This window comes from Rissa tridactyla, chromosome 4, assembly GCF_028500815.1.
Source record: "Rissa tridactyla isolate bRisTri1 chromosome 4, bRisTri1.patW.cur.20221130, whole genome shotgun sequence".
NCBI lineage: Eukaryota > Metazoa > Chordata > Aves > Charadriiformes > Laridae > Rissa > Rissa tridactyla.
In genome coordinates, this window is record NC_071469.1 from 84,409,811 (window position 1) to 84,437,775 (window position 27,965).

A 27,965-nucleotide genomic window follows, 5' to 3' on the forward strand; every position below is an offset into this window, starting at 1 on the left:
GCGCCGCCTGCGCGGAAGGCGGCGGGGAGCAGCGGCGGCGGCGGGGCCGGCCGGCCGGGACGGGGGGCGGTGGCGCGGACGGCGGAGCGGGGCGTCCGCTCCGGGCCGACCCGAGCCGGGCGGGGCGGGGCGGGGCGGGGGAGGAGCGGGGTCCTCGGCGGGGCCGGGTGAGGTCACTCTTTGTGGCTGCGGTTGGCAAGATGGCGCCGGTGCTGGTGGAGAAGAAGCTGCTGGGGCCGGAGGGGCCCGGCGGCGCCGAGCTCCCCAGCGAGGAGGAGGAGGGACAGAACCTCTGGTGAGCGGCGGCGGCGGCACCTCGCGGGCCGCGGTAGCCCAGCGGCGGGGGCGGGCGGGCGTCCCGGGGCTGTCAGGGCGGGCTCCCGCCGCTCTGCCTGGCCGCCTCGGCCCGGGCCGCGGCCGGGCCCCGCGGCGGGGCCCGGTGAGGAGAGCCGTCCGCCCGGCTCCGCGGGGCGCGGGGGGGAGCCCCGCCGCCGGCTGAGTCAGGCCGGCAGCGCGCCGGGGGAGTGGGCGCTGCGGGAGGGGCTCCGGCGGGCTCCGGGGGTTGTGCTCTCCTCGCCGGTCGCCTGGTAACGCTTCGGAAAACGCCGAACGGCAGAAAAATCGTGTGTACAATACAGGGTCGGGTTGTGGGAAGAGTTAGTCATCAGGTGAAAAGTAATGTTTTGCAGTAATGTGGCCTCTTAGAAGGGAGAAACACCTAAGAAAATGTCACTGCACGTGTCTTAGAAATTACAAAAGCTTTTTTCAGGAAGGTAGCGCCCTTTATAGGTCTTTTAAAATGAACTTTAACATCGCATCTGGTTTGTAAATAGAACGAATGTGACTGGATTGGCCCACACGGATCTGCTGAGCTCATTGGCGCTGTCAAACGTGCGGGCCGGCATTGAGTGGCGTGTTGTGTGTTGTGTGGCGTTGGGGTTGTGCGCATCCTGGTGCCCGTCAGTCTAACCAGAACGCTGCTTCTCTTCTAGGTCCTCTATACTGAGTGAAGTTTCTACCCGGTCCAGATCTAAATTGCCATCGGGCAAGAATATTCTTGTTTTTGGTAAGTAGCAGGTGCAGGCAGTCGGGTCGTGTTTGGGTTTTTTGTAGAAGCAAGGCGTGTTTAAAACAATGGTGTGAATGGACTGACACATGAATTTGTTACAATTAGGTTATATTATATAAACTATGGTGGTTTTGTCTTCAGGCTGGTGGATTTACTTTCTTTTTGCTTTATGCTGTTAGATTTATAACATATATTTGAACAAATGGACTGTAATACAGAATATTTAAGTGCTTTGTTCCTGTTGTCATCATATAAGCCGTTGCATTTAGCTGGAATACTCGAAAGAAAAGAAATAAGTATAGTCCAAAAACATACGAGAATAATTCTGATTACTTAAGTGTGTTTTCAAAAATTTTCTCTGCAAAGTTAAAATGAATTCTGAAAGTGTCTTTTTTTTCCTGTAAAAACTTACTGGCAGGTGATGATGGTTCAGGTAAAACCACACTTATGGCTAAAATACAGGGAGCAGAGCACGGCAAGAAAGGAAGAGGGCTGGAATATTTGTATCTAAATATTCATGATGAAGACAGAGATGGTAAGTTCATTTTGTATGTAATCTCTTCACTGTAATTAAGTAGCTGACGTGCTTTTTTTCTAACTGTGGTTTCATCAGTGTATTTTGGGTTACGCCCAAGTAGTTGATTCCAGCATTGTTCAGTATGTTTTAGAAGCTGTATCAGTTTCTTAAAAGTGAAATGTGTTTTGCATTCAGTGTACATTCTGCCTCTTGCCCTTCTTATGGCTTGACCTGTGTATGAGGGAAAAGTACACTTGAGCGGCTCTCGGGATCCATTTACTTTCAGGGTAGATACATTTGCTGATGTTGACTTACTGGCCGATAGATTGTCATTTGGTATGACTGTGTGATAACTGTAGAGAGTAAGTGATACATCCATGAGAATTTAATTCTCAGTAGGGATTTCTGGGGGTGGGGGTTGGTGTTTTCTTGCAGGGCTGTATGCAGAATTTTAGTTAACTGTAATGGAGTTGTTAGAGTTGAATAAGTGAAGAACAGAATGTGAAGTCAGAATTAGTATTTCCTTTTCTCAAATTGGAGCTTGTCTCTGTATTTCTTTCTGTTGCTGTTGATGATTGCTCTTATCTACGATATGAGAAGGGGATAACGACAAAAGACCATTTAAAAGCAGGTCTAATGATCAGAATACTCCTATTTTTAGAAAGGTTAGGGACAGGAAGAGATGGGAAGTGGGTTTGTTATCTTTGCTGCTAAATCTGCTTCTGCTTGTCTCATTTTGGCTGAACTGCTGGACCTCTTTGTGTTGGTTTCCCCCTTCAAAAATGGGGACTGTCTGTCTTCCTATTCATGACTTCCTTCTGAGTTTTCAGTTCAGAAGAGGGAAGCAATGATGGTGGTTCACCCATGTTCCTGAAAACAAAGGCGCTAGGAAGATCCTATAATGGTATTTTGGAAGTGGAAATGTACTGAGGGCTTGCACGAGTGATTAAGTACCATATGTGACTGGTTGTTATGGAGATTGGTCCTGTGCTCACATGGTAATAAACTGTCTCTGGATACTAAGTTAGGCACAATTAAAGGATGCATACATTGCCTGTGGCTTCAGTGGCCACCTAATCTTGCAGTTCCTAAAAATCTTTTGTGCGGTAATTTTAAGTGCTGAGCCATTCTTGGCTTCTTGAGGTTCTTGGTGTAAGTGCTTTCTCACCATGCGCAATCTTCCTTAATACTGCATAAATACTTTAGGGGGGAAAAAAACCCCCTATGATTAGGAGTGTTAAGACAGCCTGTGATATCAGGCTTCTTGCAACATCAAAGCAGATGGTATTATAAGCAGAAAAATGTTTGGTGTGCTGTTTTTCCTGGTGCTGTCTATCAAACCTCAAGTATGTCCCTACTTTGGAAATATTTTGGGGCTCTTCCTGAGTAGCTGGAAGTAAGAAGTATTTGAGGTGATCAGGAGAAGCCTGTCATAAGAACTCAGGCAGCACTAGCAGGAAAAAAAGAGACCTTTTTGACTGCCAGACTCAGCTAGAGAATTCAGGTCTTCATGCGTTCCTTTAGCAGATGTGTTAGGATCTAATAATACATGCCTTTTTCCTTTCTGTCTCATTAGTGTCATCAGCAAGCAAAATAAATAGCGAAGTGGGTCAGGACCTCCCAGCAGGCAAAGATAACACTCTTCCTTCTCTAGGACGGGTTTGGGTTTGTTTCTTTAAAAACTTTGCAGACCTTAGATGTCGGTATGCTCAGATAGAGATTTAGGAACAAAGCCTTTATAATTGACCCACAATTCTTGGAAGCCGTAAAGAAACTGAAAGCAGGCATTCAGGAGCTTGCTGTCACAAACTCAGTTTTGAGGGTATTTGCTTTTTATTATACCCCAACCTATTCAAGACCAGCAAACCACAAGGATCGTCAGGGCTGTCAAATCGATGCTGGTAACTGAAACTCTGTAGTGGAGTGAGCAGATCTTTCCAGCTTCTCTCCCAGGTGCTAGAAGCTTTCTTTGCTCTCTTTGCCTTTTTCCTCTTCCTTTCAGAAGAGTTTATTCTGTCCAGGAGAAATATTTTGGTCATAGTGCCGAGTCACTATCTACCTCGAATCTCCCTTCGGAAATCTTAAGGAAAATCTTCTGTGTTGCTTCTTATCGCCCCTCCCCTTCCTCCTTAAGGGGTATTTGAATCTGGCTCCTCCTGCATTGAAGTAGAATTACTCTCAATTGCTAGGTGCATGTCTTAGTTTACAGTCACTTTTGTCTTTTCGCCTAAAGATCAGATCAGTGATTAAAGTGGGTTTTTTGTTGTTTTTGTTTTTTTTTTTTTTTAATACAAAAGTTAAATCAGTGCGTAGAAAACACTTCTTTTTTGAAGGACCCCTGTGGCTGATATAGGTGCCCACTAACTTTTTGGTTTTCTCTGCCATCTGCTTGTTTCTTGGCAGCAGCTGGTACCTGGCTTGGATGGCACCATGCACATCACCACTGTGTTGGTAATTAGCTGGGTTGGTTCTGTGAGCTGTTTGTTGTTTGATGTAACGTGCAGTACTTTGGTCCCTGGGTCTCAGGATAACTTAGAATAAGGTCACTACCAAATCTCTACCTCAAAAATCTGCTCCCTAGCGTACTATTCCCAGTTCTGCCCAGGCTAAGGCATTTGTTCAAGGAGAGGTTGGAGGCGCCTGGGGAGCAATTCCAGGAGCGAGAGGATTCTCCTAGATCGTTATCCCCGGGTACAGCATCCTTGGAGCATATGGCTGCTGCTGCATACACAACACCCAAGTTCATCTGCATGAAAGCACTTACAGCACTAGCTGTAAAGTTAACTCAGAATATTAAATATCCTTGGAGCTCAGGCCCTAGAGTCCTCTGATAGTGGAATTTCTCAGGGGGTGTGGCCAGTTTTAATTTTATGCCTTTCTTTGCGATGAGCAGATGTTTTGTGTCTATGCTGGTTAGTCTGCTCTTGAGAGCTAAGAATCTTAATTTGTAGGAGGTAGCAGAGAGGCTCTGCAGAATTTCCTTAAAGGATATGTATGTCTAGAGTAGCTTTCAGAGTCTTTTGCAGTGATGGGGCAGAGTTAAAGTGAGGATGTACAGCAAGACAGTGAGACAAATGACACGGGCTGGTTTTGTGGTGGTACTGTATGGGTTAGCTGGCAATTGTAAACACCGGAGAGAACTTTCAGGTGAACTGCCTCAGATTACCGGTGCAGTACGCTTGTCCTGACTGTGCCAAATGTGCCAGCGAAGTAGAGCCATTCTGTTGTTACATTCTTACTTGCAACAAAATCAAGTAGTCTTGGTTTTTGCCTCAGGTTTGGACTGGCCTCAGTCACATCATATGCATATTCCAGTTGAACTGGTTGTTCCAGATTGAGCCAAGTGCTGCTGGTACACCGGTTTCTAATGGGAAAATTGGGGATTTTTTGTCCACATCTTTAAAGTAGTTCTCTTGAAAATTATTTTTCCCTGTTTTGCTTCCCTTGACAGCTTGGACAAGGGGTATCTAATTACCACTGATACTTTCTGAATAAATGCAGGAGATGTAGTTGCAGTTCACAGTATTAACCATCTGCAGTAAAATTCATCAAAGCTGGAAACTCTTTTTCATGACTGAAGGGATAATCAAGTATTGACAGGATTTGGAAATGTAGTTTTAGCAGCTATTTTAATAGTCTTTAATAAGTAGCATCTGCTTTTCCAAGAGGATCTGGTAATTGTTTGCTCTGTTTTGGTGTCTCATGTTGTAGCTGCTGTGAAAGGCCCGGTTACCGTTCACATCGTCGGACTAATTAGTTGAACTTGCCATCAAGTCCTTGCCAAATTTTGAACAACAAGTACTGTATTTTTAAGTGTGTTTTATATTTCTAGCAAATGTAAATCACAAGCCATACCTCTTTACTGTAAGAAAGGAGGAAAACCTTTCATTTTCATATGTTACCTTTTTTTAAAGTGCATTTTAACTTGAGTGCTAGGCTTCCAGCCTTCCTAGCAGATTGATTTCATTTGGGTGATAGTTCCAACTGCATTCTAGTTCCACCTCTATTCTAGTTCCAGTCTGTATTAAGCAGATGTTAAGCAGAAACTAAATCCTTAAGTAGGACAAAGGTGTTTATCAAACAAAACCTTTGTAACCTTTAGATATTGGCTTAAAAAAGTGAGTTAGGAGTGAATTAGGATATTTATTAATTCTTTTTACTTGCTAAGGTGTGAAAGTTTTTTCTGTGATCAAAGTGCTTGCCACAGGAGAAACTGTGAAAGTGCTGAGTTGTACATTTTCATCGACTACAGGAGATTTAAGTTAGGTTTTTAAAACTTTCATTTTTGCTTCAGGGAGACAGTTGTGCATAGGCATAGTTAATGTCTATTAATAACCTTTCACTCCTAGAAAGCTGACAGGGTTTTTGTTCCCTGGTAGATTTCTGCTTTTGGGAATATACAAAGGATGCTTCTGGAATGCAGCGGATAAGGGACTCCTGCATAGATGGTTCATTTACTCTTGTGTCATAGTAAACGTGTGAATGTGTTCACATTAAGTCCTAGCTTCCTTTCTGCTTTTCCAAACTTCTACCAGACTTTCCAACAGCTTTAGGTTGGTACATGCAGTGCTGTGAGAGTCCTGTGCAGTACCAGTGAGACGGTGTCCTAAAGTGGGGTGGAAACAATTAATGGATATGCAAAGGGGCATTTCTTAGAAATACGACGATTATCGTAACTGGTTTTGCAAAGGACAGATCTGAGATGCACAACTGGAAGTAAGAAGATCTTTAAGTAAAAAGCATCACTGTTGGGCTGCTTGTGTGATGACTAATGTTTGAATGTCTTATGACAGCCTAACAGCGGGAGCATAACAAATGCTAAATGAAGACTGCCCACGTATAGATCTTGATGTAATCTGTCTGTAACTTGGCTGTTCAGTAATTTTATCCAAGACCTGATTAGAAAGGTAGCATGTGTATCTCTACTCTTTTCTTCTTGGTTTCCTTTGTTAACTTTTTGCCTTTTTCTAGGCCAGTGTTTTTGATCCTGATGGATTCTTTCTTAAAGTCACGATAGCTGCAGCAACTGGATTTATTTTGTGAAGTTAAAAGATATCGAGCACAGGGCAGGGAAATATAGTGAGGCAGAGTAATTATGAAGCTCGGTGGCTGTTTTGAAAATCTTGGCTCTGCAGTGATTGTTTTGCTGACCCATGTAATTCAGAATTCATGTATCTAGTAATGCAATACCTATGGAGACCCCCTGTTCGCTCTGGAGAGCTGTAATAGAATAAGGAATACTTTGGAAGAGGTACTAGGAAGTGTCTAGAAGACGATAGAAACAAATGGAGTTGTTCTTTTTCAGGAGGAAGTTCTGAGGGTAATGTAATTATTTTATTTTATTTTTTAGTTTGGACAGAATTGGTTGTTCAGAGTACCTGATACATCATTCCTGGATGATGCTCCCTTTTTAGTTTCTTCTGTTCTTGCCAAAGTTCATGCCTGGGGTAAAATTCTCATGCCAGCTGTCTGTCCCAGATGATTTTTCCCACCTCCCCACCTTGCATTTCAAGAAAAAATATCCAATCACTATTGAAACACAAAAACTGAAATATTAAATCTTTTGTCCAGTACCCTTTTGTAAGGAGTCTGCAAGTAGGAGCTAAGTTAGGGTGAATTAAGAGCAGGTAGCACAGCTTTAAAGTTTGGTAGGTTGTAAGTTTATCATGTATTTGCTCCTCCTACTCCTGTGCTAGAAACCTAAGCTGCTTATTGCTTCTATCTTGTTTGCGGCTTATTTCTGGTGAGAGATGTTGAACCGGCTTATGTGTCTGAGGGACACCGAAGGCTTCTCTGCTGGGCTTAGCTATAACCACCCCCTTCTGAACTTGAAGCTACATGCGTGTCACATGTATTCTGGTTTTACTTGGAATATACGTATTTCAAGTGCAGGAATGCTGTGCAGTGTCTAAAAGCTGGTGTGTCAGCTGTCCTTTGTAAATGGCAAAAACAGAAATTTTTTTTTTTAACAAAAAGATTCTGAACCAAGAAAAAAAATTCTGTTAAATGAAAGCGTCTGCCAAGTAATGTGGGCATTTACACATGCACCTGTATTAAAAATAAACAGGCAAGATGTGCTGGTAGCTGGGCTTTGGTCGTTCATTTAACAGTAAGGCATTCATCTGTTTACTCCTAGCAAAGCAAAATGTTGGGGTCTGTTGAGTTACAACTGTACCTTTTCCTTTCAGATCATACTCGCTGTAATGTTTGGATCCTGGATGGAGACTTATACCATAAAGGGCTATTGAAGTTTGCAGTTTCTGCAGAATCCCTGCAAGACACCATTGTAGTCTTTGTTGCAGATATGTCTAGACCTTGGACTGTTATGGAGTCTTTACAGAAATGGGCCAGCGTCTTGCAAGAACATATTGATAAGATGAAAATTCCTCCAGAAGAGATGAGAGACATGGAACAGAAGTGTAAGTCTTTCTGCATCTATGCATTCTTGTCTCTTTTTTTTTTTTTTTTTTGTACTACCTCTTGCAACTTTCTTTTGTAACGACAAATTTCTTCAGATTAGTGTTTTGAGAATGGGTTGGACAAGAATATACTTTGAAGTTGTGATTACAACTCTAATCCAAATAGACTCTTCTAATTTTGCTGTGCTAATGAATCGTCAGGTGAATTAATGGTCTAAATCCCTTGCAATAATGATATTTTGGTAATTTGATTTTTTAAAAGGCCGATTTTTAAAAAACTAACTCCATACAGAATCACGCTTTTTAAAATCCTGACAAAATTCAGTGGCCAAGTGAGCTGTCTGTCTAAGCCAGGTCCCATTCCGGTACTGTGTTTGTCTTCCAGTAGGTCTCTTTGCCCTTGTTTTTTCACCAGCCTCAGACTGTGCTCTGGTACGTGTAATTGCCTCTCACTATAGCCATCCCTACCCTGTGACTTCAGGAACGTTATATAAATTAACTTTCTTTCCTGGCATATCTGTGTCAGGAAAGAATCTGGCACTGGCAAGGAGTCATCGCTGCAGTATTGTTTGCTGCAGCTTCTTTTCTTTCTGAAAATAGTTTTGAATGTTTCGTGAGATTTTTTTTTTTCTGTTTTCATATTGAATTACTCCAAAATAAATTCCTTTGGTAGAAAGGGCCTTAGCAACATGCATTCCTTTTCAGCTGAAGTGTGATTCAGCCTGATCCTTGCTGGTTGCTGCTCTTGTTCAGGCTGGGTGGTTGGCTGTACCGGAGAGTTTAAACCTTGCAAATACTGACCAGTAGCTTCCTTAGATTCAGTTCAGGGAGCAGTGTCATCTGTTTGGCATGTGTGCATTCAGATGTATTAATATAGCTGATCTCCCTTCTGAATGTTAAATATTACTTTCCTAAAAGACTTGTGCCTACAGTATACTAGCTGGAGTTTGAACTAATGACTGAAACCACCTGGGTTTGATCACCAGGTTATATATAAAAAAAAAAAAGAGTAAAATCTGTCAATTTTTAAGGGAAAAAAGTTTTTTTTGTGCATGTGAGAGATTTTTTTTGGGAATGGGAGATGGAAAGGCAGTTCTAGTCTCAAAATATATCAGCTAACCCAATTTGCACTTTTCTGAGACACACCAAATGTTAAGGCAATCCAAATAAATGCGGAGTTTGTGCATTTAAATTTTACTTTTGGCAGAGAAGTGTTTTCAGGCTTCACTAAAAAGGTGCTGTGTGGAGGAGCCACTTACAGCTATGGCAAAGCTTTAGCACCATGTTTGGGGAACTAAAGACATTCCAATAGTATTGTCGTAGAGATTTCTAAACTAAAGTAGCATAGAAATTCCTAGTTTCTCTTATGTTTTAATAGGGTCAAGGGAAAAGGAAAATTTGAGCGCTGCCTAATTCACACACTTGCAGGACTCTGCAGCCCATCCTATGATGAAAAACAGAGGTGAACTTCGGTCCCACATCAGTGTGCAAGTAGACAGGGGCCTCAATGTCTCCACTCCCAAACTTCCATCTTGTTCCTTTACTCAGGCACCGTGTAGGACACTTGTGTCATCTCAGATGCTTGTCTTCTGAGTTCTTGCAGACTGGCCCTGAGGCCAGATCTGTGCTCAAAATGTTGGCCACCGTAGCTTGTAATTCTCTTAACAGCAAATTATATTAGTGTAACTGCTTAGACAGTATAGAGTACACATGCCTGAAGAATGCCTTGTGACTACAGTCCACCAGTAAAGCTACACCAGCAAAGTTTTCCTTACTAAAATCCTGCTGCATACGCTTCCCGAGATGAGCTGCCGCTTAGAAAATAGAGAATTGCTGTGTTGCGATAGCCTGGATATGAAAAAACTGGGATAATAAAGTGCATATGCAAAGTAGGCAGTTGAAACCTAGGAACAGGGTGCAGAATGAAGAGACATGCTGAATGCATTCCAGTGAAGCCCCACCGCAGTGTAGCACCACGTGGAGGGGTGTGTTTCTTGGCTTCAGCCTGTAGAACCATATTCCCTTACGCTTGCTTCTGGGGGTGAGCTGGAGCATGTGGCCCGAGCCGAGTGTCCGCAGTGCTGTCACACTCTCTGTCAGCAACTGGTCGTTCTTGTTGACCCTGAAGAAACATTTTGTAGTGTTATCCCGTTAGCATCTGTTCCAAGTGCTGCTAGGCTGTACTTTCTCCATTACCAGGATCTTATTACCAGTCTCCAGAAATCCTTTTGTTGGCTGACCGTCCCCAGTGGAATTGAACTTTGGACTGCTTGTCTTTGCTTTCAAGGTTTTCGTGGCCTTTCTCCACCCAGCCTTTTGTCTTGTGTTTGCTATTTGAGATACTGACTCTTGGCTTTACTGGGTGGATGACGCCAGGCTCCATCTGGTACATGAGAAGATTTTCTTTTGTGTTAAAGAGCTTCCAGAATGGGAGGCAGGACACACATATGGAAGCAACAGGCTATATTCAATAATAAATTGAATTATTTAGAGTATACCAAGAGCATTGTTTGTCTGCACTCACTCCTGTCACCGAGCTGCTCTGGAAATTCCTTGCTAAAAGCTTGATTAATATTCAGATAAATAATGTTAGTTCAAATGTTGCATTTTAATTCAAGCTCAATTGCAATAAATCATTGTTGAATAATTATTTCAGGGAAGTTCTAAATTTTGCCTCCCTGTTTATGACAGCAAAGCGGAAAAGACAACTATCAAGAATCAAGAAATGCAGAAAGGAAGTATACTGGTAAAATGGCTATTATATTAATGTGCCCTGGAGCGTTTGAAGCTAAAGACTTGAAACACAATAGCGTATTTTTCTGAAAATTAAATAGTGTCCCGTTCAAGCTGAATTAGTTGCAAGTTCTCTGCCTTTTTTTCTTTTCTTTCTTTTTTTTTTCCCCCCTGACATAGGTCTGAAGGAATTCTTAAGCTAAAAGATAAATGAAACTTACTTTTTCCAGTCATCTTTTGTCTGGGAATTCTTTTCACAAGACTAAAATTTATGATCAGTAAAGATAGTGCACAAAAAGGCTAAAAGCTGCATGAATTGATTATGAAATTGAATGTAAATGTAGAGTGATGGTTTCAAAAAAATTTTCCGAGTTTTCCTTGTTCTACTGTTCAGTGCTTTTGCAGCGTGTCTAGATAAGTAAGTTGTAGTGTTTGTCTGCCATTTCCTTATTGCAGTTAAACAAGCCTGAGGATTTTATTGTTACTAGAACAACCAAACCTAAGAATAATTGTGGATCGCTTTCTTGGTGGTGCTTGAGCCAGTTGCTCCTGTGCCATGAAGATGCATCTCTTCTTGTTCTAGTTGGCTTTCAGGAGCTTGTGTTGAATAAGCAGTAACATGAGAACCAAACACTCAACTGGACACTTACATTTTGTTGCTGTGTTAAATACAAAAGGTTAAATAAAGGGGGTTTTACCCAGATAAGCCCCAACTTTGGTAGATAAATTAGCACACTGTAGCAGAGGTTTGATTTTTGTGACATACTGTCACCTGGTGATAATTTTTCTAAGGTAATAGGCCATTCCTAGTACTTGACCTTGCTGATAGGTAACAGAGTATTACTGATGTGTCAGATGAATAGTTGTTTATCTACCTTCCTATTGTATGTGCATCATCTTATCTGTATTTCCTGTTAAAAAAAAATTTAAACCAACTTTTCTCTTTCTTAATAAAGAAAAGAGTTATTTCCCATACCATATAGAATGTGATTCCTTAATAGGAATTATGTGGGGGAGAAAATATTCATAGCTCGCTAGAAAAAACAGGAAAAGAAAAGATCTATGCGAGCTGTTTGGGTGCATGATGAACTTTATGTCCATTAAAAGTTTGAGAGTGGAGATCAAGTGAGAAGTGGATATGGGAGGTAAGGAAAAAGTATTGAATTGATATGTGACAAAAAAACACTTCAACTGAAGTGACCTTCTTTATTAGCTGCTCAGAATACAGCTTGTTCCCAAGGGGTGCACTGGTGACACTGGTTTACTTGGATTTAACAAGACTAAATTTTGAATGGATATGGGATTAAAAAGTGTTTAAGAGCCTATCACTAACAGGCATTTAGACCACTTTGATTCCAAAACAAGTGTATCTGCATTCAAGATAGAGTAGTTAGAGGTTCTTAGTGCAGCTTTTACCTTCTGTTAACTCTAGCAGTTACTTGTTCAGCAGACACCCCTGTTAACTAGAGCTGAGTGTATGCGGTAGCATTTCTCAGCTGCTCACGGGGGATTAATGCCAGCCCGCGTGTGTTTGTTATTAACAATCCACAGCAACAGTTCGTCTCCACAGTGCAGTGTTTTCTCCCTCCATACGTGGATCGACCAGAGCAATACGGCCTTGTTGGTCACTGTCTGGGATGCAGGAGTTTGGTACCGCTCCCTCCTGGGGATGGGCAGAGCCGGGAATCTCCGCTCTGTAGGGTAGTGGTCCGTGTTCCCCCTCGGCAGAAATTCATGAGGATGGGCTGTCAGTCTTCTGAAGTTTCTATGTTGCATTTGCTATCATTCATATTAGTAAAATTCTTGGGATGTGTTGAATAGTGATTTGTATCATGTTGTCAGAGTCTTACTCTTTTCAAGAGAGGCTTTTCTTGCCCGAATTTGAGGGGGTTTATACTAATAGATACCTTAGTAAAGAAAAGATTTTTCTGCTTTGATATGAACAAAACCTAGGAAGCTAATGTTGTCTGATTATACTGCTGTAGTAGATTGAGTGCTGTATTGTCAAATATTCTTTTACATCTGATTAAGTCAGAGAGGCTTATCTGAGTGATTGTAGTGGATGTAAAAGGTGTTCTTTTAACTGCCATTAATATACTTGTCTTCAATAGGTTTTTTTTCTATCCTGAGCTAGGAAGAGTCTGAGTAATGAAATAAGTACTTTCTTTAAACCCTTTTCTCGTTAAATGCTCTGGAATGAATTTGCTTTCTGCGAGACAGTCAGTAAATGTACTTAATGTGCAGAATGTATAATGGAATTCTGATTCGCAGTTGCTGAGTAGGAAACAGTACTGGAGCAAAGCATCCCTCTGAAAGCGTTGCTGCTTCCTCGCCACCAGAAGGCACTGACTCCCCACGTTTAAAAGCAACTGCATTCAAATTTCTTTTTTATTTCCTTGGACCTTAGGATACGTTGAATTGGTGGTTGAAAGTCTTCTGGAGTATTTGATGGGGTTTTCTCTGGACTAGAGCTCTCTTTTTTTTTTTTTTTCCCCCACAAGAATCACACGGTTTTATATTTCTAATAAAAAATCATAGATTGTGCAGCTTTGAACTGGAGCGTTTTTCTGATTTGTTCTTCCTTCCACATACCCATTCTGCGGCAGGAATGGTTCTGGTTTGAAAAGGTGCGGTGACTTCCTTTTGCAGGGTTTGTATTTTAAAGTTTTCTGAGGTTTCACCACTTCCTAAACCTCAGAAGTATCAGCTGGCCTGCAGTGCAGTGGCAGTTCTTCCCTGTCACATGAATGGATGGATGAACAATGCTCTCTTTGTGAATGCACTGGAGATCGGGAGCTTTTTCAGAGAGATCTCCTTACTGTACGTCCAGTCAGCCTGCTCCCACCGCGATGCCTTCATGGGGGCAAACCACAGGCTTCTCTGGGCTGAGGGAGGCTCCAGGTGGGATTGTCACGTGAGGGAGAGCCCTGGCCTTCGGGAAGTGCTGTGCCTGGGAGCAGGGACAGCCAGGACGCAGATTTGTCTGTTCTGTGGCCGGAAAAAAGACATAAAAGCTGTAAGTTGCAGCCCAGGCTCGATAAAGCATAGGGTAGGGTCACAGTGCACAGAAATAATACTTTTTCTTAGGCACTTCAGTATTTGGTAGCATTCAATATTATTGGAACGCTCATTGTTACTATAACATTGAAACATTGAAAGCATCTAATTTCCTCTGGACTGCATTGTAGTTTTCCAGAATATAATTGAGTTTCTTCAGATAACATTTAGAAGTCCTTGAGCCTGTATTTATGCAGTGTATTTTTTATATTTCTAGCGCTGGACTCCTGCAACAGAATTGTAGAGTAATAGAAACTTAAATTGAGTAATAGTTTCTAAGAAAGAGTGGCTGTTTCAGCTTGGTAGTTTCTGTGTCTGTTGACATTTTCACATGCTTTCTTCCAAAAGTAGGTACAAATTGCAGTGAGTAGAGCCTGGGTTGCTAAACTACATTTACATTTTCTGTTGTCAACTCACCTACAATGAAATGCCTTGAGCTGAGGAGTGTGCATTTGTGCATACTATAGTGCTTGCAGATAGTTTTGATTATTTGTAATAGCTCCAAATTGCTCTTGATTTAGCTTGCTGGAAATTTTGGTGGAGAACTCGTGTTTGAAGGGGCAACAAGGCTTAAGCTTGCATTTTATTCTCAGGTAGTGCCTCATTATAAAAGGAAAAATACCTTGAGATACCTAATTAGTCATAAATTAATTATGGTTTAAAAAGAAGAAGTAGTTCCTTTATTGTACCTTAATAAGATCTCTCTCTTAATAGTTATAAAGGAGTTTCAAGAGTATGTGGAACCTGAGGAAGGCTACCAAGGATCACCGCAGAGACGAGGCCCTTCGTCTGGCCAAGAGGATGAACATGTTTCATTGCCGCTTGGAGAAAATGTGCTGACTCACAACCTCGGTATTCCTGTGCTGGTAGTTTGTACAAAAGTGAGTTTCTGGTTCTGTTTGCTGCTATGGAAAAGTTTAATTACTTTTCTTTTAGAAGTACACGCCTTATACAGACATGCAAAATGAATTCTGGATTAATAGGGAAGGGATTTGTTTTAAAAACTAAGTTTCTGCCAGCGGTGTCAATTTTTAATTTTGCGGAAGAGGAGTAACCTTATCAATTATATATTAGTTACTTTATCTTTTGATTTATTGGTGGCACTTTAAAACCAAAGGCTCAAAATAAATACGATGTGTGTGTAATATTAAGGAGAATATTTTAAGATGTGCTGGGGTTAAATGACTGGGTTTTCTGGTTTGGTTTTTCTCCCTTTCTTCCAGTGCGATGCAGTGAGTGTACTAGAGAAGGAGCACGATTACAGAGAAGAACACTTTGACTTCATTCAGTCGCACATTCGTAGATTCTGCTTACAGTGTATCCTTTCCTGCTATGGAGAGATTTGCTGTAATCTGGAAGCAAGAAAATGCGTTTTAGTGTTGAATTGCACATAAAGTTAATCTGAGAAACTTCAAGGTTGCTTGGTATTTAGCTATTTACTGTGTAGCATTTGTTGCTTTGAAAATGTTGAGAGATTTGTAAAACTTCTTCTAGTTTTTAAATTGTGCATGGGATTTGGAAATTTTGTTCCTTTAGAAAGGACTTGTCTTGCATTTTGTGAGGTGGTTTTTCTTGGTTTTCCCCTCAGAACTTGCAATTTCTGCATAAACCAGAGATTTCAGCTGTCTCTGAAGTTTTTGACTTTTTCAGATTAAGTGCCTGGGGAGAGTAGGTAACTTTTGTTTATGTCGAAGTAAAGTATCATGAGTCTTCTCCTGTTAGACCCCCTTCCTCTCCCTGAATTCTGAATGGCTGTAGCTTCTGCCTTCAGCTGCTTCTCAAACTTAGGTCTAGTAGATCTATGTCCATCAGTGCCTGTTTTGAAATTCTTACTACAATCGAAAAACTATATCTGACATCATTTTCCTTAAATACATAATCAGATGGGGCTGCCTTGATTTATACATCAGTTAAGGAGGAAAAGAACCTTGACCTGTTGTATAAGTACATTGTACATAAAACATACGGTTTTCAGTTTACCACACCTGCCTTAGTGGTAGAAAAGGATGCAGTTTTTATGTAAGTCAATTGTATAAGCAGCGTGGTTTCAGATTGTTTTCTCTTAAGCACTACACTTCATATAACATGTATATAAAAATAACTTGAATGTTTTTTGTTGATCAAATGCTTAGCATGTGAATATTCTGAAATCCTAATTTAAAAAACAATTTAATGCGTATTACTTGGGTTACCTGACTCCGTAAGTATATCACTCCAACTTCTTAGTATCTGTGGAATTTAGCTGAGGGTTAGGACTGATCTATAATAATTCAGGTAGAGGGCAGTAAAGAAATGGTCTCTGTAGAAGTGCTTTTTGTGAGTGAAAAGGCAAAGCCTTCCTTCTTTTTATAGACCTGCTGGTTGGGACAATGAAAAGAAAATTGCCATCTTACATGAAAACTTCACAACGGTGAAACCAGAAGATGCGTATGAGGACTTCATTGTAAAACCTCCTGTAAGAAAGGTAAAAAGTGGTAAACTCTTCCCTGCCCCCTGACAAATAAGTGCAGTTTGCTTGAGTTGGCTACTAATTATTAATACTGAAGAACTCCAGATCTAAATGTAATTTTTTTTGGTATCCAAATGTGCAAAACATCAAGCTTTCATTTTCCATTTGTTTAAAATACTGCAAACGAACACAGATATCATTCACCTTCGTGAATGAAAGGCAGTCCAAAAATAACCATTTCACATGTACCTTTTTGCATGCATGGGGCAAAAACACTTTTCAAAAATGGAGAATAGTGTTGTAGGGCTTCAACAATTTACATATGTGTGCCCATGGCATTGAGGTTACCATGTAAAGGCAAATCTTGTAAAAGACGACAGGATATCACTATTGCATTAACATACTATTAATGACCAATTTATTTATGTAAGGCAAGAGTAGTAAATAATCCATATAAATTCTGTGTATTGCTAATTTTGTGAGTATAGGCACACAGGAATAGGATAGGTGTAAAATGGGTAATATGGAAAATTGTAAATGAAAATATATTCTGGTCTCTATCAGAAAGCTGCTTTTACAACTTTCTTACGCGCTTAACATTTTTAGCTCAAGCCCCAGTATTTGGAAAAGGGAGGAGCTGTTTGAAGCTTTCCTGTAAGGGAAACGCTCGATCATGTTGTAACTCAGGGATAGTGGTAGGAGCTAGCGGAATGCTTTTGGATTGAGGGACTGCGTGGGGGTCTCATGGAGTAAGGCAATCTCAGCTCTTTGAAGAGATGCTGATGAGATTAATAGCTAAACTTAAAAAGAAGAATGTGGCTACTTAGCAAGTACTCGTCTTCCTAGGAGAATACCCACAGGCTGGCATCAGTGCTCCTCTGCTCCGTTCGCTTCTTTATTTTTTTTATTATTACAACTTCTTTAATGTTAGTACTCTTTTAAATATGAAAGTGTTGATTTTTTTTAAAAAAAAGAATAGTATTACAGATTTGCCTCTTTTTCTTCCCTTTTGATCACCAAAACACAGAACTAGTTACAGTAATTTCACTTTTTACTTCTAATAACAAAATATTTTGTTCAACAGTTAGTCCATGATAAAGAGCTGGCAGCAGAAGATGAACAAGTATTTCTTATGAAGCAGCAGGTAAGAATGGAAAAATGAAAATAAGTCCTTACTAAATAAGATCTCACTTTAAGCTCTCCATTGTTACTGCCTTCAGTTTCTTATTCCTCATCTAAATCACTAGATAGCCACTTTTCAGCTTTCCAAATTCATATGTAGTTGTGAAATATGACTTTTCTTTCTTTTAACAAATACTAGTAGAAAATACAGCCACTTATCTTGGCAAGTTGTAAGGAAAACATGCTGAGAACAGAAATAATTTACGTTTCAAGGGAGAAGAGCAAGAAGTTAACTTGAAATTTAACAACGTGGATGTGTTAATCTGTAAAATATAAATACTTTTAAAACATTTTAGCACTGCAGTTTTCTTACAGCCAGAGGCTTGAAATACTTTAGGGTGTCAAATCTGGCTATGCTGTATCTTGGGGTTTTTTTTTACTGCTCTTGTTTAAAACACCTAATAACACTTTCCTGCACAGTTGATTATAAATATTGTAGAGGTTACAGACGTAAGTGTCTGTGGTCTGGCCTATAGTTCTGGAATGGCTGTGTGAGACAAAGGGCTGAAGCTTATTTACTCATTTTATCTCATTTTATCTGGTAGTGTCTGGAAGTATATAAATACTGAAGAAGTGTGTAAATATAAAAAAAAAATATAAATTAATGGTTAGTCAGCTTCACTGTATCTTATTCCTTTATATTTTCTGAAACATATTTAATAGTCTTAATATGTTGGTTTTGCAGTCATTCCTTGCCAAACAGCCAGCAACGCCTACAAGAGCATCAGTAAGTAGATCCAAGAGAAGAGTAGGAAGTGTGTTGGGAAGAGGGAGTGATTCTAACCTTTAGAGGTTCATTTTGTAAATGTAAAATACATAGTCTCTCCAAACTGCAGAGAGTAAATTCAAGAAAGTGTCAGTATTTTAAAATGTTGCTTACAAATTAATTGTAAGCATTCTAATTCACTGTGGAAACATAGAAATATCCGATGATTATTGAACTGAACATTTCCTACAGTGATTCATCCTTTCTTTTGGTGGAGGCACATGTCCAAAATAACTGGTGGTGGTTTGTTTGGGTGTTTTTTCCCCCCAGTGTGGACACACTGCTGTGCCAATATAAAGGTTTAAAAAAGTAATTCGTATATAACGTTACATTTGCTTTATGTAACTAAACCATTTAAGTTCTTCTCTGATTTGTGCGATTTGGACTTTTTTGAAGGAATCTCCTGCAAGAGGCCCTGCAGGATCCCCGAGAACTCAAGGCAGAGCTGGTCCCGCCAACGTACCCAGTGCCTCACCAATAACATCAGTTAAGAAACCAGATCCAAATATTAAAAGTATGAATAAGCATTTTACTGGTTTTATCATGTGTTAATTTCTGTTAAATTCTCTTTTGTAGAAAGATTTTGGAATTTTTTCAGTAATGGTATAGATAGTTTAACAGCAGGAATGAATCTATGACATAGCTTTAGATTTGATTTTTCTTTTTTTTTCTTTGAGTCATTCATATGAGTTGAAGTAGAGTTCTGTTATTGTCAAGCAGTCAGACAGAGTTCAAATACATTATTTCCTTAGGTTGCCTAGATACGTTTATTGTGCAGCAGCTGGATTCCTAGACTGGGGACTGCCTTAAATTACACACAGTTTTGTAATTTATATCGCTTATTCTGGAATCCGCAATGAAACCTGTTCTACTAAACCCTCTCTAGAATGGCCTGATGTATGAAAAGTAGTGAAAGACTGCACTAAAACGTCTGTGCAGTTTGTTAATGGACTTAAAAATCTTTGACTTGCACATCCATACTTAATACTTTGGGGTTTGGATTCTACCTCTAGAAAAAACAAAAGCATACAAATATTTAGGGGATCTCTAGAGGTCCCTTCCAACTCTGAAAATTCCGTGATTTAGATTAAAAGTTTTGTGACCCATCTCCCCCCTTATTCCAGAAGGGCAGTAATATGCTTTCAGACATGATTTTGCCAAAAAGTGCAAAGGAATAGTGTCTTTAAATTGAGCAAGGAGAGACTGTCATATTTGAGGTTTATTTCCTTGATTGGTAAGAGTTATGTATGTATGTATGTAAGTTCCACAATTTACCAGCAATAACTATTCAGTGATCTATATGCATATTTGGTTTTTATTTAGATAATGCTGCAAGCGAAGGTGTCTTGGCTAGTTTCTTTAACAGTCTCCTGAGCAAAAAGACTGGCTCTCCCGGGAGTCCCGGTGCTGGAGGAGTGCAAAGCACAGCCAAGAAATCAGGTATTGGACTTGTTATTGCGGGATGGTTTGCATATCTTTTAATGTTTTATTTGACTCATGTTGGTCTAACTGCTTGTATCTTTTAAACTGGTCAGTAAAGTGACAGACCTTGACTGATGACAGTGCCAAAGTGTGCAGTCTTTAAAAAAAAGAGCTAACTACTGCAACTTCACAACTCTGGGGCTTCTGTTAAGCCTCTTGATTCTTTGAGTGAAGTTATACTGGTGGGATATAAATAGCATTTCAGTCTTGATCATGTTCAAAAAGTGCTGATTGTATTTTTTTTTTTTTTAATTTTTTTTGTTACTTGAGAATTCCTTCCTTTCCTGACACTTAACTGTCGCTTGAAGGAAATGCGGTTTATTGGGTTTGGTCTGTAGTTTCTAAACTATTGAAATCTTCCAGAGTTCAAGTTGAAATAAATTACTTCTTGTGATGGCTTGAAGTTATTCTTTCATTAATTATGTAGTGTTTGATTGTGGTCCAACACAACCGATAACACTGATCAAGTGGACTCATCCTGTGTATGTGCCTATGACTGCATTATATGAGATATTTGCTGATAAGTAATTGAACGAGTTTAGGTGAAAATAAAAGAAACCCATCAGGATACTTGGTACCTGTAAAAACTCAGTGGTGTGAAACGCGTGGTTGTTCCATCTGATATTAGAAACTACTACTTTGATTATTTAACTGTTTCTTTTTTATATGGGTGTTCCCATCACACGTACATTCAGGAGCTTTCCTTCCAGAGTTATTTCACTACTAAATTATTGATAGATATACCACTTCTGATCCCAGACTTGTGTAATCATGTCAAATTTAATGGTGATGCCAAACCCACAGTTTCTGATGCGTAGAGGAGAGCGTAAGGCCCAGACGTTCTGTACTGGAAATAAAAACTATTTCACGCCAGGCACAGTGATGATACTGCCAGTAGGAGAACCAGAGCAGTTGTTGGAGTGGGGCTCTTTGAACTGAAACTATTCCTGGAGAGGGAAAGTAAGGATTTTTTTTAAATTGGGAAGGGTTCTCTATGGCGTTCCATGCTCTGAGAGCTCAAAAATGGCTAGAATTTGACTTATGACAAGTCAGTATTTTGTTGGGTTTTTTGTTTGTTTTACCACAATGAATTATGGAATTTATTAATTTTTTTATTATAAAGATAACAGTAAAATAATTATTTGTATTACACATTACTTACATAATATTATTGTATCTACATTATAAAAATATTTAATTATTTATTTCTTAATCCAGAAAGCCCTGTTCAGTTAAACACTGAAAGGTGTCCCCTGCTTCGTGGAGTGCAGCACCGTGCTATTACTGACTACCATGTCAAATTAACTGTTCTTATAGAAATAGGACTAAAAGTAATTTTTAGGGATTGTTTCATCCATCCTCTTCATCTAAAGCAGAATCAGTTAGGGAGTTCCTGGCTAGTGATGAAAAACGAAACAAACTCTGAAATAGAAGATGTAACGTCATCTGTCCAGGAAGCCTATGCCAGTACTTAATTTCTCAGTTATTTTTTCTCTTGTACAGTCGGTATTTCTTACTCCAGTGCTGTTTCTCCTGTTTGAGTGAAGGCAGAGACCAGCGTAGCCCCTCTGTCTTTGCAGCAGTCTCTTCCATATGTGAAAGCTCTTCCCTTTTGCCTCTGGCTTGTGTCTGGACCACAAAGATACGCTTTTCTCGGCTTCTCCTCGCAGGACGTGCTTTTTGTGGCTGATAATTCTTGATGTTCTCCTTTGAACTACTGGGATGACGTGTTTCTTTTGGTGCTCAGAAATGAATGCAGTGGTTCAGACAGGGCGTTGTCTGGCCAAAATAGGGGTTACTTAATCCACGTTATGTGCTGTGCTTCTGTTTAGCCCTCTCAGCACGATGCTGGGGTTTCTCATCTGTACGACACTGATCAGGATCTGTTATAACAGTGCAGGCAGTTTAATACAGTTTCTGCCTCCTTGTAGGATGTTTTCTAGTCTGTGTCAAACTACTGTACTATTTCCAAAGGTTGTACATTTGCTTTATCATTGTTTTCCATTCTATTATTATGGACCACTTTGATAATTTTTATGTAAATAACTTTTTACCTCCAATCTTGTCTTCCAAAATCCTTTGTAGTCCCTTCAAGCATGCTGGCCTACGTACCTGATGCCTTCAACAGTTGGACAAGGAAGACTGCTGAATAAAAATATTGACTAGTACTAGAATAACTAATGGGTAATTTTATTAATTACAATACATTCATTTTTCTGAAATATCGAGACCGGCTTTTTTCTAGTTTATTTATATGAAGGTAATGTGAGATGTGATACCGAGCGCTTCTCCCTTCTCCGCAGGACCTGTTATCCTACCATAGAAAGAAATGTGGTTGCCTTGACACAACTTGTTGGTAACAGATGTGTGTTGCTTGTTGTGCTGCTAGGCTGTTTGTAAGCACCTAAAACGTAATTGCAATTTCTGGAAAAAATACTAGGGTAAAAACTAACTAGTCTGTAACAGGCTTTACTGTTTCCTCTTTCAGTCTTCTAGAACATCACGTGCCTTTCAGGAGCTTTCAAGGATAACAAATGGCTATGTGTACCTGTACCTTTTTCTTTTCTTTTTTTTTTTTTTTTTGTTTTACCACATGTAGAGACAGTCGTCATACCCTTTCTTAACTTTCCTGTTTTGTGAGACTAAATTAGACAAGTTCTCTTCTAGTCTTCTGTTAGAGGTTGGGCTCTGTTTTCCCTACTGGTTTCTCCTTCATTAGTTCCCATCATTGGCTTAGCTGTTCTCGAACACGAGTGATGAGACTTGTCTTCAGCACGCCAGATGCATCTCACTGTAGTGCCTGGTACTGCAGTTCTCTCTCTTTGGTGGAAGTGCTGCTCCTGAGTGGTCTTGAGATCACAGTTGGCTTTTCTTGGCTGCATCAAGTTGGCAGCTCACGCTCGTTCCCTGACTTTCGGAACAGAACAGTCGGCTTTTGCTCACAAGAGAATATAATATGCCTGTTCCTTGTCAGCTGACGTGCTCACGTCTTATATTCAACCAATTTAAGACTAAACTTCCCTGAGAAGGTAAGGGATATCTGAAAAGCTCTCGTTGAGTTAGAGGTAGCTGGTGATAACAGAAAAGATCACTTGCTGTCTTGTGGAATAGACTATCTTGGAGAAAGTCTTATTTACGGCAGCATCCTCTGTGTCAGTAAATGTGCTAAAATGACCTTTGTAGGCAATTTAAATGTCTAATCTAAACTGTTTAAAGAGCCCTAAGTTTTCAGAAGGTTGACAGTAAAATTATTTAGCTTTAAAGAGACCATCTGTTTCTCCCACAGCTATGGGTATCCTGTGGTTGAAATGCTGAGATTCTGTCACAGGATGAGGGAGATATTGTGGGTCCTGACGTACTGGTCAGCCTGATTGATTGATTGGTTGGTTTCTGCTATCTTAACTCTTACTTGAGAAGAACTCTCCTATCTGGGCAGATGCTGCAACGTCATGTCCGTTTTTCATGCTGTGCAATTCCTCACCCATCTGATTTGCCTTTATATTTCTGGACTGTCTTTCTTCTCTCTGATAGACTGTGGTATTTCAAACAACTTCAATTGGTGGTTTCTGTGGTGGATTTTTTTTTTCTTTGCATGGACTTCTAGACTTTCCATTTATATCCACAAGAAGATTCTTGCAGATTCCAAGATTTGCCTTCACCCTTCTATTCCTGTGCAATAGATAAAGAACTCAGGCTCCCTGGAAAGGAGAATACATACAATCGTATAGCACGGATCTAATTGACTAAGGCCGTTAACTGTCCCTGACGGTATTTTTGCAGGGAGACTGAAAGCAAGTATCAATTTAATTTATACCGGAGGGGAAGCTTTTATTTTCTTAAGAAGGAGCTCCTTGTGTTTCTCCTGTGAACGGTGCTGACCTGTGGTGGTTGTGAAGGGGAGCGTATAAACCTACGGATCACTGAACTGCTGGGCGCTGTGTTTCCTGCCCGGGATGAGGTAGTTGCAGGAGGCAGCTGCTTGGTATTGTTCTGGAGGCTTAGGGATCCGGTTCATCTAGGATAAAAAAAGCCACAGTTTTCGTTTAGACCTACTTTTGAGCAAGAATTTTGTGTGGTTTTTATTGTTTTAGCGTTTAGGTTTTTTAACTCTGAGGTACCATGAGTCTACATGTAAAGCGTCCTGTGTTGTAAGTTATATTGCAGTTAATGTACTAATTTTTGTTTAAATACTCAGCCATTGAATAGATGATATTAAGAGTACTGTGTCCTGTGACTAGTGCTTAAATCTAAAAACCTTTATAGTGATTAAATGTAACCTTTTAACTTGGTTATGTCTTTGTACTTTGGAAAAAAACCACTTAAATCTCTAAAAGTCAAATCTTGCCTTCTTAATGTTTTCAGCATGTACCCTGGAAAAAATCCACCTAATATTTCACACACATTTGAGCTGGAAAACAGATGCTTGTTAAATTCTTCGGCTATGTAAGGAAGATGTACATGGTTATATAATCTACTTTTTGTCTAAAAATATAGCTTTTTAATCTTAAATGCTTATATGCTGTAAGCATTAGAATATATTGTTCCAATTTAGTGATTAATTTGTCTGTGGGTTTATAATTTGCAGAATGAGAGAATTAAACTGATGGCTCAGTTAGAAAATTGTTAAAAAGTTTGGAGTCTAATATAAAAATGTAAGATACGCCTTTCCATGAAATAGTTCAGTGTGTCTGTTTCCAATTGAAGAAGTCCTTTGAAATGACTGCACTGAGATATTACATGAATACGCAATTCATGTCCCTTTTTTTTAAGGGAAACGTTGTCTGCAGACGTAAAAGACTTATTCCTGTTAGTTGTTCAGCATTAAAACGCAGCAAGTATCAGTGTTACCAAACAAATGTGATTTTTGTTGCAGGTGTCCTATGGAACTTGGAAAACTCGTGGTTAAAATCTGGGTTTAAATAAAGTCTTTGCTATCAATACTAATAGCAAAATTGTGTATAGGTGATTATTATAGAAAATTCTAAATGTGGTTTTTTTAAAATGCTAGTTGCTGTAAGAAATATATCACAGGTATTTTTGTGCTTTATGCTGTTGTATAATTCAGTGTTTCATCTCTTTAAAGTGAATCAAACCTTAGTATTTATCAGTCTTTACATAGACATTACCTTGCGTTGTGTCAGGCCCTGTGTTCCTGGGTAGGTGGTGAAAAAATGAGAAATTAAATAATATATTGTCATATAAAAGTGATTTTATGAAAACCCGTACTCATTGGTTAAAACATTTAATTAGATTGCTTTAACATTATCTTTTTTTTTTTTCTAGGACAAAAAACAGTTTTGACAAATGTTCAAGAGGAATTGGACAGGATGACTCGCAAGCCAGACTCTATGGTAACAACAAACTCTCCTCCAACAGAGAACGAAGCTTGATAGCGCATAAAAAAATGCATATGTAAATGACCAAATAACTATGTATATTGATCTGATAAGACCAGGAATTTTCTGCTATGGCAGATGCTATCAGTTTTCTTGGGGCAGGGGAAATGAGCTTACTACATCATTGCCTTGTCCCAGTAAAAAGTGCACATTCAGGAAGTTTGCATATAAAATCCCTCTGTATAAGATAACCATTTAGAGTTTATATAGGGCAATTCTTTTGGTTTTGGAGGTCAGCAGGTGCAGCTGCATTTCCTGTTGTGAAGAACACAGAGAAGCAAAATGGAGAATTCTTATTCAAATACTACTACTGACTGCACGCACGGCAAGAAAGAGAACCGAAATCCTCTTTCAGAGTTACTGGAATTGGCTACTTGTATGTTTGCAAATGCGTTATATACTTGGAGAGGTGGTGGTGGTGTAGCAGAGCATTAATTAGGTGAAAGCCGCCTGGGTAGGGAATGGAGCCCTCAAAGGGGAAACAGACTGGGGACAGGGAGAAACTAGAATGTTGGATTGACCGGAGAGGAGCAATGTTGTTACACCCTGTGTTTCACATAGGGTAAATAATCACTGTTTTAAAAAGACTACTTTACATTGGAGAATTCCAGGCCAAACACTAAGCATCATGGGAATTTGTTCTTGTTATAAATCTTGTTTTAGTTTTTAAAAAAGTCTAAGAGTGTGGATGCCCTTTCTGGTGTAGCTGACAAAGGGAGAAACTGTAACTTGTTTAGATCCAAGTGCCTGGCACAGTGTGTGATGTGTCTTTAGAAGGTGCTTGAACTTATTGTGCACTGTAGTACAAACAGTCACTGTTTGGTTTTATTTTAAAATCAGTAGTTTGGCGATTTGTATTTAAGTTTAAATCCTGTTTTCTGATAGCTTCTGCCTTTTTTTTTATGCCAAGAGGGTAGCCTATGAAGAATGGTGGGTGACGTATCATTTTCCCGTAATGAAATGTGCTATAGAACACTCTCAGTATTTTTTTTTCTTACTTTTTGTAACTAAATATTAGCTACCAAGCTAAAATCGATTCCTGCCTTACACCTATGGAGGTTTTTAAAAAAAACTTTCAAGGCCCCGTTTCCAACCACATCTGCTGCAGGTGCAGCCAACTCCAGTTGTGACCTAAAAAGGATGAATGCGTACGTGATGAACGTACTCAATAACTTGGTTTGTATTTTCTTTAATGTAGCATTTTATTCGGCAGGATGGGTTGTGATTGTCCCCGTTGCTCTAACGGAGCTCTGCCCATGGTCACATAAAACCATCATTCTGTAAGAACAAAACAAAACTGCTATGGTTACTGAAACAGCACTTTGATTTTCTATACGGTATGCTTGTTTTACATGTACACACTACCATAAATTAAAAAATACCAAGCATATTCTGTGCTCTTAACGCTGAAGGGAAAAACCACAATTTGAATTATGCAGAGTTTACTTTTTATTGCTATGAACTTGTTGTACTAAATCTGATGTCTGGATATAACTTCCCTAATATATATTGTTACTTAAATATACAGAATTAGATTGACCACTAACACAGTACTGGATGTTAACTTCAAATCCTATGTTACATCAAGAGGCTGTTCTTGTAAGTCTGTCTAAACATTATCTAGAGAGCTAAGAGTATTTACTTGCCTCTTTGACAAACATTAACATGAGTATTTTATTTGTGCCAGTTTTTTTGTTGAAAATATTATATTTTTTCCTTTTTTTTACTTTTTTCTTTTTTAAATAAATGGTATGACCTGAAGTTATACGGTTGTTTAGATAAGAGTTGGGCTAAGACTGTGGCTGGGTGATGTGGATGTACTTCCTGGTGTAGCGGGTGCCAGTTGCAAGTTACCACACCAGAAGAAGTAATTACACACTGTCCTCCTGACACTGAGAATGGAGATGGGAGACAAAAACGTCACAAACTCCACAGGAAAATTGAAAAAGTGTCCAATCGTAATGGGATATAGTTTGAAAACCTCAGTCTGAAACTGCATTTTTTGCCATCTAACCTGACGAGCACTTTCTCTAGCAATATGGCTAAACCTTAAAATTGAAGTACTTTCCAGTTCAATAGAAATGTTAAATATACTAAAACTGATCAAAACAGATAACGTATGATAACTTAGCAGCTTTGCAGAAAGATGCTTCCGACAAAACAGAAACAGATTTCCAGTTTCTAATTGCAAGTGAATGCTCCTAGTTTCTGGCAAGGAAGTCGTGAGTGATGTAGCATCCTGTGGTTGCCAAAGTCTCAGCTTTGGTGAGCTGCACACTTGTTATTCTGGTGTCTTCGAGCATTGGAACCAAAGGCCAAATTGCAAACAGCCTTTACATTTTCAAGTGAAACTTCATTTTATTTGCAGATACACTTGTATGGTAGACTGTTTAAACTATTATATGACTATATTTATATGCATTATAGTGACTGCATCTACTGTTCATGTTTAAACTAAGAAAACAAAAGATGAAAGCATTCAACTTGAAGCAAATAGAAAAGTTTAAAGATTGGCCCTCCATAAAAATGCTGTGGTTATGCTGCTTGATTTTAAGTTTGCACTTTTTTTATTGGCATTTAAAAAAACCTGTTTAAACTGAACAAAATTTCGTATTTTATTTAATTTAACTACGTTGAAAGTGACTGCTCTGTACATCATGAACTTAACAATATACATGCTGTAAATGAAAGTTCACTGTCCTGTATACTAAGTTTATTGGGTTTTTTTTCCAACTTACAATTAGGACTGCAAATGTATGAAACAAACCTTTAGTCCAGTTGTATGGCTTTAACCAGGTGCAGTATGCAGTCATGTGGAATCTTGCTTTCTAGTGCTGGCAAAATGAGGACGTCTTTAATTACTGGCTTCAATAAACACGAATCCAGACTGCTTTA

General features: G+C 39.4%; 1 protein-coding gene across 3 annotated transcripts; it reads left to right on the top strand.

Moving 5' to 3' along the window:
- Positions 1-138: 138 nt before the first annotated feature.
- On the top strand, positions 139-27,965 carry DYNC1LI2 (dynein cytoplasmic 1 light intermediate chain 2). Of its 3 annotated transcripts, none has more exons than XM_054199393.1 (13): positions 139-295; positions 993-1,066; positions 1,488-1,604; positions 7,775-8,005; positions 14,510-14,676; positions 15,019-15,112; positions 15,679-15,814; positions 16,148-16,259; positions 17,329-17,388; positions 18,112-18,153; positions 18,589-18,706; positions 19,516-19,632; positions 24,958-27,965. In XM_054199393.1, exons 1-13 carry the CDS (start codon positions 201-203, stop codon positions 25,062-25,064), a joined length of 1,470 nt encoding a protein of 489 aa, XP_054055368.1. In that variant the 5' UTR covers positions 139-200; the 3' UTR covers positions 25,065-27,965. The 3 variants fall into 3 exon arrangements, with proteins under 3 accessions (XP_054055368.1, XP_054055367.1, XP_054055366.1); XM_054199392.1 differs by lacking the exon at positions 24,958-27,965 and adding an exon at positions 21,978-24,951 and having other exon boundaries at positions 146-295; XM_054199391.1 differs by lacking the exon at positions 18,112-18,153 and having other exon boundaries at positions 146-295.

Bases quoted from the DNA above. Each gene is read 5' to 3' on its own strand.
- DYNC1LI2 (XM_054199393.1), top strand. From the start codon at position 201: ATGGCGCCGGTGCTGGTGGAGAAGAAGCTGCTGGGGCCGGAGGGGCCC. The intron at 8,006-14,509 runs GTAAGTCTTTCT...CTCTCTTAATAG, and splicing joins GAGAGACATGGAACAGAAGT to TTATAAAGGAGTTTCAAGAG. The intron at 15,815-16,147 runs GTAAGTCAATTG...TTCTTTTTATAG, and splicing joins GAAAAGGATGCAGTTTTTAT to ACCTGCTGGTTGGGACAATG.